The sequence below is a fragment of the Erpetoichthys calabaricus genome, chromosome 3 (genome assembly GCF_900747795.2).
Source record: "Erpetoichthys calabaricus chromosome 3, fErpCal1.3, whole genome shotgun sequence".
Classification (NCBI taxonomy): Eukaryota; Metazoa; Chordata; class Cladistia; order Polypteriformes; family Polypteridae; genus Erpetoichthys; species Erpetoichthys calabaricus.
Genome location: NC_041396.2, coordinates 94,394,241 through 94,409,115, shown reverse-complemented (window position 1 = coordinate 94,409,115; position 14,875 = coordinate 94,394,241). Strand labels below are relative to the sequence as shown.

Here is a 14,875-nt window from a genome sequence, read left to right as displayed (position 1 = left end):
TTTTACCTGTCACACGTGTGACATGTATATAATATAGGTATATAAAAACACGCGCGTATTCAAATGCAATGTTGTGTCAAAGTTTCAAAGCAATCGGTGAAGAACTTTCGGAGATTTAAGGTTTCGAACAAACGAACATTTACATTTTTCTTTATATAGATAACAAAAAATGACAGACCCCTTTAAATTCACACCAAAATTACCTAAAAGAAAAACTTCTGACTTGACTAAGGATAAAATAAATAGTCACAGTGAGGCATTATAAAGGTGTATTGTCATAGGTATAAAGGAGCCCCAGTAGCATTTCCTGACAAATTTCTACTGAATAATTAATTGGCTAAAAGTATTCAATGTTAGGGTTCGTTTATACAGTGATCCCTCGCTATATCGCGCTTCGCCTTTCGCGGCTTCACTCCATCGCGGATTTTATATGTAAGCATATTTAAATATATATCGCGGATTTTTCACTGCTTCGCGGGTTTCTGCGGACAATGGGTCTTTTAATTTCTGGTACATGCTTCCTCAGTTGGTTTGCCCAGTTGATTTCATACAAGGGACGCTATTTGGCAGATGGCTGAGAAGCTACCCAACTTACTTTCTCTCTCTCTCTCTCTCTTGCGCTGACGCAGGGGGGTGTGAGCAGGGGGGCTGTTCGCACACCTAGACGATAGGGACGTTGATACCTTCTGTGTGCAGCTGCTTCCTGAAGGACATGCTGCACGGTGCTTCGCATACTTAAAAGCTCAAAGGGCACGTATTGATTTTTGACTTAGTTTTTGTCTGGCTCTCTCTCTCTCCCTGCTCCTGACGGAGGGGGTGTGAGCTGCCGCCTTCAACAGCTTTGTACCGATGTCGTAAAGCAAAATGGCGACATACAATGTGAATGTGAATTTCCCCTTGGGATTAATAAAGTATCTATCTATCTATCCATCCATCCATCCATCCATCCATGGTGCTTTTATATTTAAGCGTCGCATATTCCCCAACATAATAACACAATACCATCTGCTGTGCCGTCTTTTTTTTTTTTTTTTTTTTGCGCCTTCACAACAGCATCCGAATGTAAGGCTGTGTATTTGAGCCACAGAGAAAAAAATTCAGGGCATGGTGAAAAGATCTATTTTGTGATTAAAGTGGAAATTTTAGCTTTAATCTCAAAATGTCCACTTTAACCTAGTAGTTTACTTTATCATTAAAGCAGACTGTTGTAAACGTCATCTTAAAACCAACCCAGTTTTTAATCACCACGTGCTTTTGGGGCTTCCTTCTGAACTGACAGCAACAATAGATCGCCACACACAGAACACATTACATTTATGATATTCCAGCTCTCTGCACATTTAGAATCCTTAGATTTATACTTCATATCATTTTCATGATGAAATGCATTAAAGTATGTATGTTACATTTTACAAAAAAGTCATTAACTTCATTTAAAAAATGAATACTGATAATAATTACACATGTTGTGATGGCACAGTCTGCCTCGCATGTAGTCATGTCCCTGGTGGACCCTGAATAGAGTTTGCATGTTTTCCTGGTGGGTTTCCACAGTGTGCTCTGGTTTCCTTCCAAAGACATGAAGTTTTAGGGATTTGGTGACGCTAAAATGACACTAGTGTATGTGTGTGTGTGTGTGCTTGTGTTCACCTTGTGATGAGCTGATGCCCCGTCCAGGGATTGATGGATGTAATCATTAAACATCCTTTTCAGTGATATTGTGGCAATTCACAATACAGCGAAGCCGAACGTTTTCTCACCATGATGATATCTTGCACTGCCACCTGGTTCCTGATTTGTGTAAAGTACACGTGCAAGTATAAACAGTAAAACGCTTCTGTAGCAGTAGCATCCTCTGGAGCATGTGTCGCATTGCATGAAGTATAAACCTGGCCTTATTGTCTCACCTCGAGGATGTGCAGCATTGTTCATAATGACCCGTAGGCAGCACTTTACCTCATGGTCTGTGTGTGGATAACTATGTCTTATATAAGTGACAGGAACATTGTGCTGTAAAACTGAGGTTCTGACTGTCTGGTCATAAAAAATCCATAGTATGGCTGTTAACACTACAGCCTGTTTATGTGGCCCATAATCATCACTTCTTTACTGGCTAACTATCTCTCTCACCCCTTCACCACCTGATGGCTAATGTGTGATGAGTGTACTGGCACAAGAATGGCTTCTGTTGCAATATCCAGGTGGATGCTGCACACTGGTGGTGGTTGAAGTGGCTTCCTACTGTCCCCCATTGTAAAGCACCTCTAGTACATAACAACTACATAAATGTAATTTATTATTATTACCTCCAGAAAGGTTGAGAAAGCGTCCCACAAATGAGCCTGCTTGTTAATTCAGTGGGCCTCTCTTAAAATGATATTACCAGCCAGGCACACAATAGCGTAGAATTTATTTCTAGAATTACTTCTAGTTTCCTTTTGCTATCACAAGGATACCTCATAAATACGAATGTAATATTTTCTTACAACAAAACCTTTGCCGCTCCAAAGTGGACATATTTGGTAAGTGTTAAGGCTTTTTCATTCGCCTGTGAACCTGTGTATCCATTAGTCCCACTGAAAGCTATACAAACAGATGTGGTATTTTTTGTTTAACACTTCATAATGCAATTTTATGTGGCAAATTAATATTTGTGTAAAAATTGTGAAGAAATAACTTCAACTTGCAAAATACCAAATTATCCTTTAAAGGGTTTGTCTCCTAAGACAAAAAGACTCTGCTCTGTCTTTCCTTATATAGTTCCTCTCTAAATATGAGACCAGTTCAGCCTGTCATTGATGTGGACCCCCAAGTTCTTATGGCAGTGCAAATCTCTACATCCACTCCCTCAACATAGAGCCGCTTTGGTGCAGCGAAAGTCAATCAGTTCTGTAGCAGTATAGTGCTGCTTATATTAAATTAAAAATTCTGCAATCAAAACAATTATCCTGGCACTATATAACATTTATCCTAGAGAAGTTAGTGAGTATTCAAATATGTGTATAAGTCATTGATGTGTATCTTTCAAAAACAGCTGCTTAGTAAGCTGGCATATCTCCTACAGACTGGAACCTAGAAAATGTTAAATAATTACTTAAGAAGTCTAATCTAAATAATTATAGGCATGTTAGCTTAATACAGATCACAGGTAAATTAATGGAGTTAATTTTTCAGGAAAATATTGAGTGACACATGTGAAGAAGAGGCGCATCAGCATGGGTTTAGTTGGGGAGTGTAGTGTTTCTGCAACAAAAGGATACAATAAGAGAGATGCATATGATGGTTTTCATTTTCAGAAGGCTTTCGATAAGGTCTCACATGAGAAGCTTGGGATCAAACTAAGTACTTGAAATTTCAAAGCATAGTCGGTAGAAGATTTTAACTTGACTTTAGCACTGAGAGCAAAGGGTTGTGCTGCAAGAAACAGTTTTTGAATTAGAGGTATTAAAATTGCTGCTCCTCAGCAACCAGTCCTGGGGCCCCTAATTTTTTAATATACAGTATATAAACAATCTAAATGGGAATATAAATAGCAAGCTTGTTACGTTTACAGATGATACTAAACTAGGAAAAAAACGGAAGATCACCAAGAATTAACCAGATCATTACAGAAAGAGCAGGGCAGAATCCAGGCTTAAGCAAGTGTAATTTAATATTAGAAAATGCGAAGTGTTACACATGAAAAGTAAAAATGTTAGATTTCAATACACAGTAGGAGGTGTAAAACTGAACAGAAGCCATTAGGAGAGCTAAGAAAATGTTAGGTTATATAGCACAATGAGTGGAGTAGAAGTCAAAGTAGGTTATGCTTGAGCTTTATGACACACTGGTGAGGCCTCATCTGGTGTACTGTATGCAATTTTGGTTCCCATTCTGTGTGGAAAAGAACCAAGGCAGATTCCAGAACTTCGAGGCATGAGTTATAAGAAAGGAGTTTAAGCAAATGGAGATTGAAAGGTTACATGCTTGAGATGTAACCGTCACCTTATCGTGGTGGAGGGGTTTGCGTGTCCCAATGATCCTAGGAGCTCTGTTGTCCGGGGCTTTATGCCCCTGGTAGGGCCACCCAAGGCAAACTGGTCCTAGGTGAGGGATGAGACAAAGAGCGGTTAACCAAACCTCCTATGAAGAAAAACAATTTTGGACGGCGTTTTCCCTTGCCCGGACGCGGGTCACCGGGGCCCCACTCTGGAGCCAGGCCTGGAGGTGGGGCTCGATGGCGAGCGCCTGGTGGCCGGGCCTGCACCCATGGGGCTCGGCCGGGCACAGCCCAAAGAGGCAACGTGGGTCCCCCTTCCCATGGGCTCACCACCTATGGGAGGGGCCAAGGAGGTCGGGTGCAGTGTGAGTTGGGTGGTGGCCGAAGGCGGGGACCTTGGCGGTCCGATCCTCGGCTACAGAAACTGGCTCTTGGGACGTGGAATGTCACCTCTCTGAAGGGGAAGGAGCCTGAGCTAGTGCGCGAAGTTGAGAGGTTCCGGCTAGATATAGTCGGACTCACCTCGACGCACAGCTTGGACTCTGGAACCAATCTCCTTGAGAGGGGCTGGACTCTCTACCACTCTGGAGTTGCCCCCGGTGAGAGGCACCGAGCAGGTGTGGGTATACTTATTGCCCCCCAACTTGGAGCCTGTACATTGGGGTTTACCCCGGTGGACGAGAGGGTAGCCTCCCTTCGCCTTCGGGTGGGGGGACGGGTCCTAACTGTTGTTTGTGCGTATGCACCGAACAGCAGTTCGGAGTACCCACCCTTTTTGGAGTCCCTGGAGGGGGTGCTAGAGGGCATACCTTCTGGGGACTCCCTCGTTCTGCTGGGAGACTTCAATGCTCACGTGGGCAATGACAGTGAGACCTGGAAGGGCGTGATTGGGAGGAATGGCCCCCCTGATCTGAACCCGAGCGGTGTTTTGTTATTGGACTTCTGTGCTCGTCACGGATTGTCCATAACGAACACCATGTTCAAGCATAGGGGTGTTCATATGTGCACTTGGCACCAGGACACCCTAGGCCTCAGTTCGATGATCGACTTTGTGGTCGTGTCGTCGGACTTGCGGCCACATGTCTTGGACACTCGGGTGAAGAGAGGGGCGGAGCTGTCAACTGATCACCACCTGGTGGTGAGTTGGCTTCGATGGTGGGGGAGGATGCCGGTCAGGCGTGGTAGGCCCAAACGTGTTGTGAGGGTCTGCTGGGAACGTCTGGCAGAGCCCCCTGTCAGAAGTAGCTTCAACTCCCACCTCCGGCAGAACTTCGACCACATCCCGAGGGAGGTGGGGGACATTGAGTCCGAATGGGCCATGTTCCGTGCCTCTATTGTTGAGGCAGCTGACCGGAGCTGTGGCCGTAAGGTGGTCGGTGCCTGTCGTGGCGGCAATCCCCGAACCCGCTGGTGGACACCGGCGGTGAAGGATGCCGTCAAGCTGAAGAAGGAGTCCTACAGGACCCTTTTGTCCTGTGGGACCCCGGAGGCAGCTGATAGGTACCGGCAGGCCAAGCGGAATGCGGCTTTGGTGGTTGCTGAGGCAAAAACTCGGGCGTGGGAGGAGTTTGGGGAGGCCATGGAGAATGACTTTCGGACGGCTTCGAGGAGATTCTGGTCCACCATCCGGCGTCTCAGGAAGGGGAAGCAGTGCAGTGTCAACACTGTATATGGTGGGGATGGTGCGCTGCTGACCTCGACTCGGGACGTTGTGGGTCGGTGGGGGGAATACTTCGAAGACCTCCTCAATCCCATTAACATGCCTTCCAATGAGGAAGCAGAGCCTGGGGACTCAGAGGTGGGCTCCCCCATCTCTGGGACTGAGGTCACCGAGGTGGTCAAAAAACTCCTTGGTGGCAGGGCCCCGGGGGTGGATGAGATACGCCCGGAGTTCCTCAAGGCTCTGGATGTTGTAGGACTGTCTTGGCTGACACGCCTCTGCAACATCGCATGGACATCAGGGACAGTGCCTCTGGATTGGCAGACCGGGGTGGTGGTCCCCCTCTTTAAGAAGGGGGATCGGAGGGTGTGTTCCAACTACAGAGGGATCACACTCCTCAGCCTCCCTGGAAAAGTCTATTCAGGGGTCCTGGAGAGGAGGGTCCGTCGGATAGTCGAGCCTCGGATTCAGGAGGAACAGTGTGGTTTTCGTCCTGGTCGCGGAACAGTGGACCAGCTCTATACCCTTAGCAGGGTCCTGGAGGGTGCATGGGAGTTTGCCCAACCAGTCTACATGTGTTTTGTGGACTTAGAAAAGGCATTCGACCGTGTCCCTCGGGGAACCCTGTGGGGGGTACTCCGAGAGTATGGGGTACCGGCCCCCCTGATAAAGGGCTGTTCAGTCCCTGTACGATCGGTGCCAGAGCTTGGTCCGCATTGCCGGCAGTAAGTCGAACCCGTTTCCAGTGAGAGTTGGACTCCGCCAGGGCTGCCCTTTGTCACCGATTCTGTTCATAACTTTTATGGACAGAATTTCTAGGCGCAGCCAGGGTGTTGAGGGGGTCCGGTTTGGTGGGCTCAGGATTGGGTCACTGCTTTTTGCAGATGATGTTGTCCTGTTTGCTTCATCAGGCCGTGATCTTCAGCTCTCTCTGGATCGGTTCGCAGCCGAGTGTGAAGCGGCTGGGATGAGAATCAGCACCTCCAAATCCGAGACCATGGTCCTCAGCCGGAAAAGGGTGGAGTGCCCTCTCAGGGTTGGTAGCGAGATCCTGCCCCAAGTGGAGGAGTTCAAGTATCTCGGGGTCTTGTTCACGAGTGAGGGAAGAATGGAGCATGAGATCGACAGGCGGATCGGTGCGGCATCCGCAGTAATGCGGGCATTGCATCGGTCTGTCGTGGTGAAAAAGGAGCTGAGCCGCAAGGCGAAGCTCTCAATTTACCAGTCGATCTATGTTCCTACCCTCACCTATGGTCATGAGCTATGGGTAGTGACCGAAAGAACGAGATCGCGAATACAAGCGGCTGAAATGAGTTTCCTCCGCAGGGTGTCTGGGCTTTCCCTTAAAGATAGGGTGAGAAGCTCAGTCATCCGGGAGGGGCTCAGAGTAGAGCCGCTGCTCCTCCGCATCGAGAGGAGTCAGATGAGGTGGCTCGGGCATCTGATCAGGATGCCTCCTGGACGCCTCCCTGGTGAGGTGTTCCGGGCACGTCCAACCGGGAGGAGGCCCCGGGGAAGACCCAGGACACGCTGGAGGGACTATGTCTCTCGATTGGCCTGGGAACGCCTTGGGATTCTCCCAGAAGAGCTAGAAGAAGTGGCCAGGGAGAGGGAAGTCTGGGCATCTCTGCTCAAGCTGCTGCCCCCGCGACCCGACCTCGGATAAGCGGGAGACAATGGATGGATGGATGGATGGATGCTTGAGATGTTTTTACTTTATCATTATGGGTTATTCGATGTAGATTGATGGGCAAAAATGGCAAATTTATCCATTTATAAATTAAAGTGTGCAGAAGGCATCTGAGTACTTTCTAAATCTGATGTAAATAAAAATTTATGGAGACAGCTGATTATGTAAAAAACCTTGGATAAGGACATCGACTAGATATAAAATATAAAAGACTGATTTAGCAAAAAAAATCTCAAGTTAATATATAAATGTTGTGAAAGGAACAGCATTTTCTGAGGGTTTATTAACACATTTTAGATGCCCTGCTTATACTTCTTGTTTTCACAGGATTTCTTGGTGAAGGAGATGCCGTGACAAAGGCTATTCATGATGCCAGACAACTGCTACGTAGCCATGGGATTGATGGACATGACAGGGATAGCTCTGACCGAAAGGTAAAATCTACTGAAACGAAGCCTGACCTCTGAATTGCTTCCATGAGTTTTTATAAAAACACTAGTCATTTAGCCCGTTACAATAACGGGCGCTAGAACAGTAGTGCATAAACATTAGTAGGAACAGTCTATATTAAATGGCAAGGAACTTTGACCTCATTCTTTTTGTTGGTCATATTTTTCTTCCTTTCAGCCTTTCTTTTGTTGATGTTTACTTGCTGAGCTGACCGTTCTTCGTGGGCTGCCGCCGTGTATTGTGTGTCTTTAATTTTCTTTAACAGTAATACTGTCTTGTACGTCCGCTGGCTTGTATGTCCGTAATATACCTTTAATTTTCTCTGGCAGTAATACAGGCGTGCGCGTCGGTAATATGCCTTTAATCTCCTCTGACAGTAATATTGGCTTGTATGTGGCTGTAATATGCGTCACTGTATTGTGTGCCTTTAATTTCCTCTCGCAGTAATACTGGTTTGTATTTCCGTAAAACGCCTCTAACTTTCTATGACAGTAATGTCGCTCATCGCACCATGCCCCGCGCATGCGCACTTCACCAGAAGACACACACACACGGACACCTGGACGCACAAAGGGATTTTATTAAAGAGGATAAGAACCCTAGAAGCAACTGTTATGGTTCAAGAAAAAAGAATCATAAGATCATTAACAACATTTTTTATTTGCTCGGATATGCTCTATCATCCTCTGGAATTCACTAGTCCAACTCTCTGTCACTTGTCTGTAAAGATTAGTTAACAAACCAATGTTATAGCAAATTCCCCATGCTTTCGTGGTTCTTATTATGTGATTAGCACTGGTTGGGTTTCATCAAGACAGTTTTTTTGTTGTTCTTATAAAAACATACCAGAGAAGAGAGTAAAGCTACAACTGCTGAAAGAGCTGCATGCTTGACAGCTGAGCGGACGTCTTTATCCTGAGTAATGCTGTGTTACAACTGTTTGCACAAATTCTTTACAGAGGGAGCACAATCAGGTTAGGTCAGTTGCTCAGGATGACATAGTGAGTCTTGGAGGGAATTTTATGGGCAGTCTTGGGGTTTAGGTACCAGTGCCTTAACTGCTCCACCAAACCCAAATAGCAGAAGATTTTTAGCTCTGTGTATCTCTGGTTTATGAGCAAAGCACACTTCCACTGTGCTACACTGTACCACATATCAATGAACTAATTGATCATCTTGAATCCATTAGTGCTGACGTGTCAACAGAGGCATTTTAAGGAGAAAATGTACAGTAGTATAATGGAGTCCTGAGCAAATTATGACCGACCATATTATACAAGGATTAAAGGAGTATGTTGCCTAAAGATTTTTGACTGAGCACATTATGCATGGATTAAGGGTGTTCTGTGCCTAAAGTGTTTTGACCGATCATATTATACAAGGATTAGGGGTATTTGATGTCTAAAGACTTTGATCCTAACTCTGGAGGCAGCTAAGGGAAAAGGGTAGATATAGCATTAGCATATAATGAGAGGAATGGGTGACTGTAGCCACCCTCCTTCACCATGTGCCAGTTGTGCTGGTCTTCAGTAATACTGAACATTGCTAAATTTCTATATTTGATGCTGAATTAGACAGCCCTCTATCTTTCAAAGCATACATTAATAACATTATCCGGTCTACATATTTTCACCTTCATAGTATAAGCCATCTTCATCTATTTCTTACATCTAATAGTACTGCTATCCTTGTACATGCTTTGGTAACATCTCACATTGATTACTGAAATTCTATACTGGATGGTCTTCCTCACAAGCTTTAGCATAAGCTCCAGCTGATTCAGAATTCTGCTGCTCATTATTATTACCTGAACCACCATAACAATGTGAACTCCACTGGGTTCCTGTTAAATATCGCATTGATTTCAAGATTTTGCTGTTAACATTTAAAGCTCTTCTTAATCTGGCACCCCAGTATCTCTCAGATGTATTCCACATTTATACACGTGCTTGCACTCTTAGATCTTCTTATTCAGACCTCCTTGTTACACTCTCTGCTCGCTTATCTAACATGGGCTTTAGATCTTTAGCTTCATTGCTCTTTGTCTTTGGAACTCCCTCCCTCAAGATATCTGCAGCATTGATTCACTTCCCAATTTCAAATGCAGACTTAAAACTTATCTTTTTAGACTTACCCACTTCCCTGATTTTGCTCCTTGGCTATATGGTTTTTACCCTTTTATTATTACATTGACGTAATGATACTTTATTTTAAATGTTTTTATTATATTGTTTTACTTTTGTAAGGTGTACTTAGGGGCTATGAAAGGCACCTTTAAATAAAATGAATTATTGTTATTATTATGTTTGTGTATGGGCCTACTGTGATAGAAACTACATTAAATCGTTCGATTATTTTATATGCAGTGTTATTAATAATTAGAATGTGTATTTCATGATGTAGTCTGTTTGGGGATGTCGTTAAATATTTTTGACATACGCTGATTTTTCTAAAGATAAAGTAATTTCAGACTAAAGCCAAAGCAGCAGCCAGTATGCAAGTGGTCTAAACATACTGACAGTGATCAGTAGCCTTAAGACTGGCAGCTGAAGGCAGTTGCAAGCACCTCTTTCAGTGGACCTTGGCTTTTCTACCCTGACAGCCAAACTGTGTAGTAGGCCGCCGCAGCAAGCCTTTGGCCTGGCAAAGACTTTGCAGTATAAAGCCATTTACTATGTTAGAATTTTCATGTCAAAACTAAATGCATTCCAACATGTTAACTACATTGCAGTGCAATGCATATATATGCACATGATGGGTTTTCATTTTGACATGTGATTTTCGTGTCAGTTTAAAATGCAATCCAAAACTGTATTGTATTTTAATTCATGTCTATAGATTGCATATGTTAACTAAAAGCAAAGTTAATGTACTGCATTTTGCTTAGTGGCTGCTCTAAGTGTAAAGCAATTTGATTCAAGAGCATGCGTTACTTAAGCCAAAACTGAATATACTAGTAATGAAATGATTACAGTGTCAAAAGATGGGGCGGCAGGCATCAACAGTTGGGGTAGGAGGTGTTCCATTCACAAATGTGTACACCCAGTGCTAAAGATGGCTAACATGGAGTCGATAAGGCAATGCATGTGATCCATTGTCTCATTGAAGAGTTGGAAGCTGAAGTTCCATTCTCTTCCATATCAGCTGGTTGGTGGGAAGGACTGGTAAATCAGAAGCAGCAACAGGAGAAGAATTTCCAACTACTACAGTAACATCCTTAGAACACAATCGAAGAGCTAATGTCCTGAGGAGCTGTAGCACATGATTATGTACATCCATACACTATTATCCTCCCAAATATGCTTGAGGAAGACAGTACTTGCTACCATATTCGTCGAGACTATCAGAAGAAGAATGAAACCATATGATATAAGACGGTGATTCCCAACATGGGGCGCACTCCCCACTGGGGGGCAATTTGATTTTTTAGGCGGGGCAATTCAAGAATTTAGGTACGTTAAACAATCTATAAAATGAAAACACAGAAATTCACTGTTAAAAATGATAGAAAAAGATAAACAATTTTTATTTTTATTTTTACAGAGACATTTATATAAACATAGAAGGGATGGTGAAGAACCCTTTAATTTATGATTGTACAACCGGCTTGGGTTTTTCTACTTAGAAATCGTTTTTACCATTAAAATAATATGAATTGCAAGAATGATTATAAAATTTTGCAATATAGCAAAAATATAAAATGATCGAAATATTACAGAAAAAGCTGTCATTAAAGTTATTTTATATTTATGAATATAATGTCTCTTATTATATGTTTTCAAAAGTGTATTTGCTGTATTTTCATATTACTTCATATTAAGTATTTTTTCTTTAACAATTTCTTAGTGATTTCTTTGTCAGTACTTCAACTATCCTTTCCCTCTTTTGTTTCCATGTTCTTTGGAAGCTTGTTTTAGACCAAATTAATGACATTATGGGCTTCCTCCATGCGAGTAGGAGTTCACTTTTTGAATAGGTAATAATAAGAATAAGGTATATGTTACAGTGGGGGACATTATGATTTTATAGAGGCCTAGGTGGGGCATGGCCAAAAAAAGGTTGGGAACCACTGATATAAGGTAATACATTATTTAGACAACTAAACATAACAGTAAACTTTAGCAACAAGACCTAAAACATACCTGTCACTGTTTCAGTTAATCACTCCAAATTGATGAAACTTATGCTTTCTGCCACAGGTCAGAACATTGTTACCTCAGTTGTTGATACTCCTTGCTCCAACTTTTGATGCTGATTGGTCATTTGATTACATTCAGTTTTGGCATGATTAATGAGCACTCTTGAATTGAAATGCAATACACTTGGAGCAGCCGCTAAGTGAAAAGCATTATACTTGTTTTACTTTTAGTTATCATACACAATATATGGACAGGAATTAAAATACAACATGCTTTTTTATTGCATTTTAAAGTAAAATTCCATGCCATATTAAAAAGCAATCAATCATTTGGTTGAAGTTTTTAACTATGACACGATAAAACTGTGCCAAAATGTGTATATGCATGGCATTATGAAATGCATGTTGGATTGCATTTCATTTTGTCACAAATAATCTTTCATAATTTAAAGGTGAGTATGATCTTTGTAGGTAGTTGAAGTTTTTCAGATCAGAACAATTTCACACCATCAGAGATGTAGCATGCAAAACCTTTGTCCAGGACATTGTGTGGTCCAATGATTTAAGGAATTAATTATAAACAAAAAGCTGCCAGTTCAATTCTTACAGTTGGCATACTGTGTCATCCTAAGTAAGTTCCTGAGTAAGTGCCAGCACTCCAAATGAAAAATATAGATATTTGAAAAATGGTAATCATAACCTTATACTTGTAAGGCACCTTGCTGCGATGCCCATTGCAATAAGAAACTGTATATATATGAATAAAGTTTTTTTGTTTGCTAGAGTCTCTTAATAGTCTCACGTTACAGTGTAACACAAACAAAGCCTCTGTTAAGGTCTTGTTACACAGCAGTAACTGACACACCATAGGTAGCTCCAGTATTAAGGCGTTGTCATCAGTGCTTTGCAAGACTGGCTAAAACTAAACATCATGCTTGTTAAGTCATGCTGTACAGAAGTAACTGACTACTAGATACTACTAGTGTTATCCATTTGTTATACAAAGTGAATCGCCACCACAGCATGAGTGATGTTTCCATTCATAGAAACATAAAATCAATTGTACTATTCGTTTGAAGCTGGAAAGTCATTTTGTATTAGATAATTGTTATGTATGAGCTTTAGTAAAACTGAACTGGTATGGCTAAGGTAATTCATTACCTTCCAGCAAGCCACCTGCTTGTGCTCTAGCTGTACAAACTTGTTACCATTTTGCTAACGAAAAAAAGTGCCTTGGGAAGATTAAAAGGTGCTATATAAATCGACGCCTTTTGCCCTTATTAATGAATATTGTAATCAACAAGCAGAGACAGTAAGAAATATTTGGGTACCCAAAGGCAAGCCCTGTATAATTGAAATCTCAAAAAGATTAAAAAAAAAAAAAAAAAAAAAAAAAGCGCAAGTAAGAGCATTAAGATGTGTCGTTTCAGACAGCAGTTCTTCCAACCGTGAAATATTTCTGCAGGAAGAGGTAGGTCCAGGTGGACAGACAACCATAAGTGGTGTCAGCGGTGTAAAAGCCATCAATTTCCGGTCAGCAGAAGGAGGAACAGAGAAGGTGTTATCACAGAACACCATCCCCTGGTGCCATCACCAGAGCCCTTCACTGTCCCCTATGCATATACATATGACTTTATATATCTGCCTGTTTAGTAAAATGCTGAAATGGCATGTAATTCCAGAAACAGTATGCAAGATGTGATGCTGAAGTTATTACATTGCTTAAAATGTTTGAATTTGATTATTTTTCTGTTCTGCTCTTTGGGTTAATTGTGGTTTGATCATTCATTCTGAATCGCATGACCTTATGACTTGTGATGTCATGGCTGTAGGCAAATAAAAGATGGTGGCACAGCGCTCTGGTTATCCCAGCATTATGATAATTCTAGTGACTTGCTGTTGCTTTGTTACTTAAATTTTTTATTTCTGACCCTTGCTTTTTATATTTAGGCCACAGCTTTTCACTTAACATCTTACTCTAGATCTCCTGGTTGCCCTTTTGTGTTGCCCTTTTCAGGACACGCTTTTGCCAACTTTTCTTTTAAGGAAAAGCCATCTTGTGAGGCATAAAAGTGCATCTGTTCCCTATAGTGTCAACGATGAGTGTGCAGCCTTAGATGTTGGGGAAGGAACCCTCATGTATGTGTATTATGATCACTGGACATGTGACCAGAATTATTAATTAGCTTGTAAAAAAAATGGGCAATGACAAGGCTGCTCAAAAACATAAATTAGTTAGGGATCTAACCAAGGTCAAAGTCAGAAAATAGACAGGACCAAATAACCAAAACTAATAGGGAAAGCAAACACAAGTGTTGTAAATGGCACAATGTTGAAAGCCAAACACTAAAACTGCACACTAAGGCTTATTTATAAAAGAAGATAAGTATTGCTAAGATTTAGAAATGTTTGAGGGATACTGAACCTACTGCATGGTGCAATGTTTATTGCCATAAATGCCAGTGATGCCACTAATTGCCTCTCCCGCGTCAGTGTGAACAGAAAGTAACAACAGATGGACAACATGACATCAAGTAAATAAATAAGACAAGATGGTAATGAAAAATAATATTCTTAAAATGGAAATGAAAGTTAAAAACTAATGTCAAAAATGAAATCCCCACTAGTGATGAGCAAACTCCATGGTAATTACTTTGCCTCGAGTTCAGACGAAATTACAGAAGTGTTCACAAATATCGCCAAACTCAGCAAAATGCATTGAAGTCAATGGGGAAGGATTAAAGATGATTGCACCATTATAATCTAGTCAGGTCAGCTAAAGTGGTCCTGAGGGCTAGGGAAATGTGTGCAAACTATATAGGACAGATTATTGTGGCCAGAAAGGTGACCTCAGCTGTGCAGCATCAGTACCAACCATTGCACCACTGTGCCTCCGTGAGATCAAAGAAGAAAGATCACAGTCAGAAAAGTGCAATCATATATTTCATCAAAACAAAG

General features: G+C 42.2%; 1 protein-coding gene across 7 annotated transcripts in view; it reads left to right on the top strand.

Annotated features, from left to right (window-relative positions):
* The window catches only part of LOC114648243 (transcription factor SOX-13-like), a 194,990-nt gene that overhangs the window by 155,417 nt on the left and 24,698 nt on the right, over positions 1–14,875 (top strand). For all 7 annotated transcript variants that reach the window (XM_051924603.1, XM_051924605.1, XM_051924604.1 and 4 more), the window contains one exon: positions 7,657–7,763. In XM_051924603.1, the coding sequence (XP_051780563.1) occupies positions 7,657–7,763 (107 nt within the window). The remainder of the gene's footprint in view (positions 1–7,656; positions 7,764–14,875) is intronic.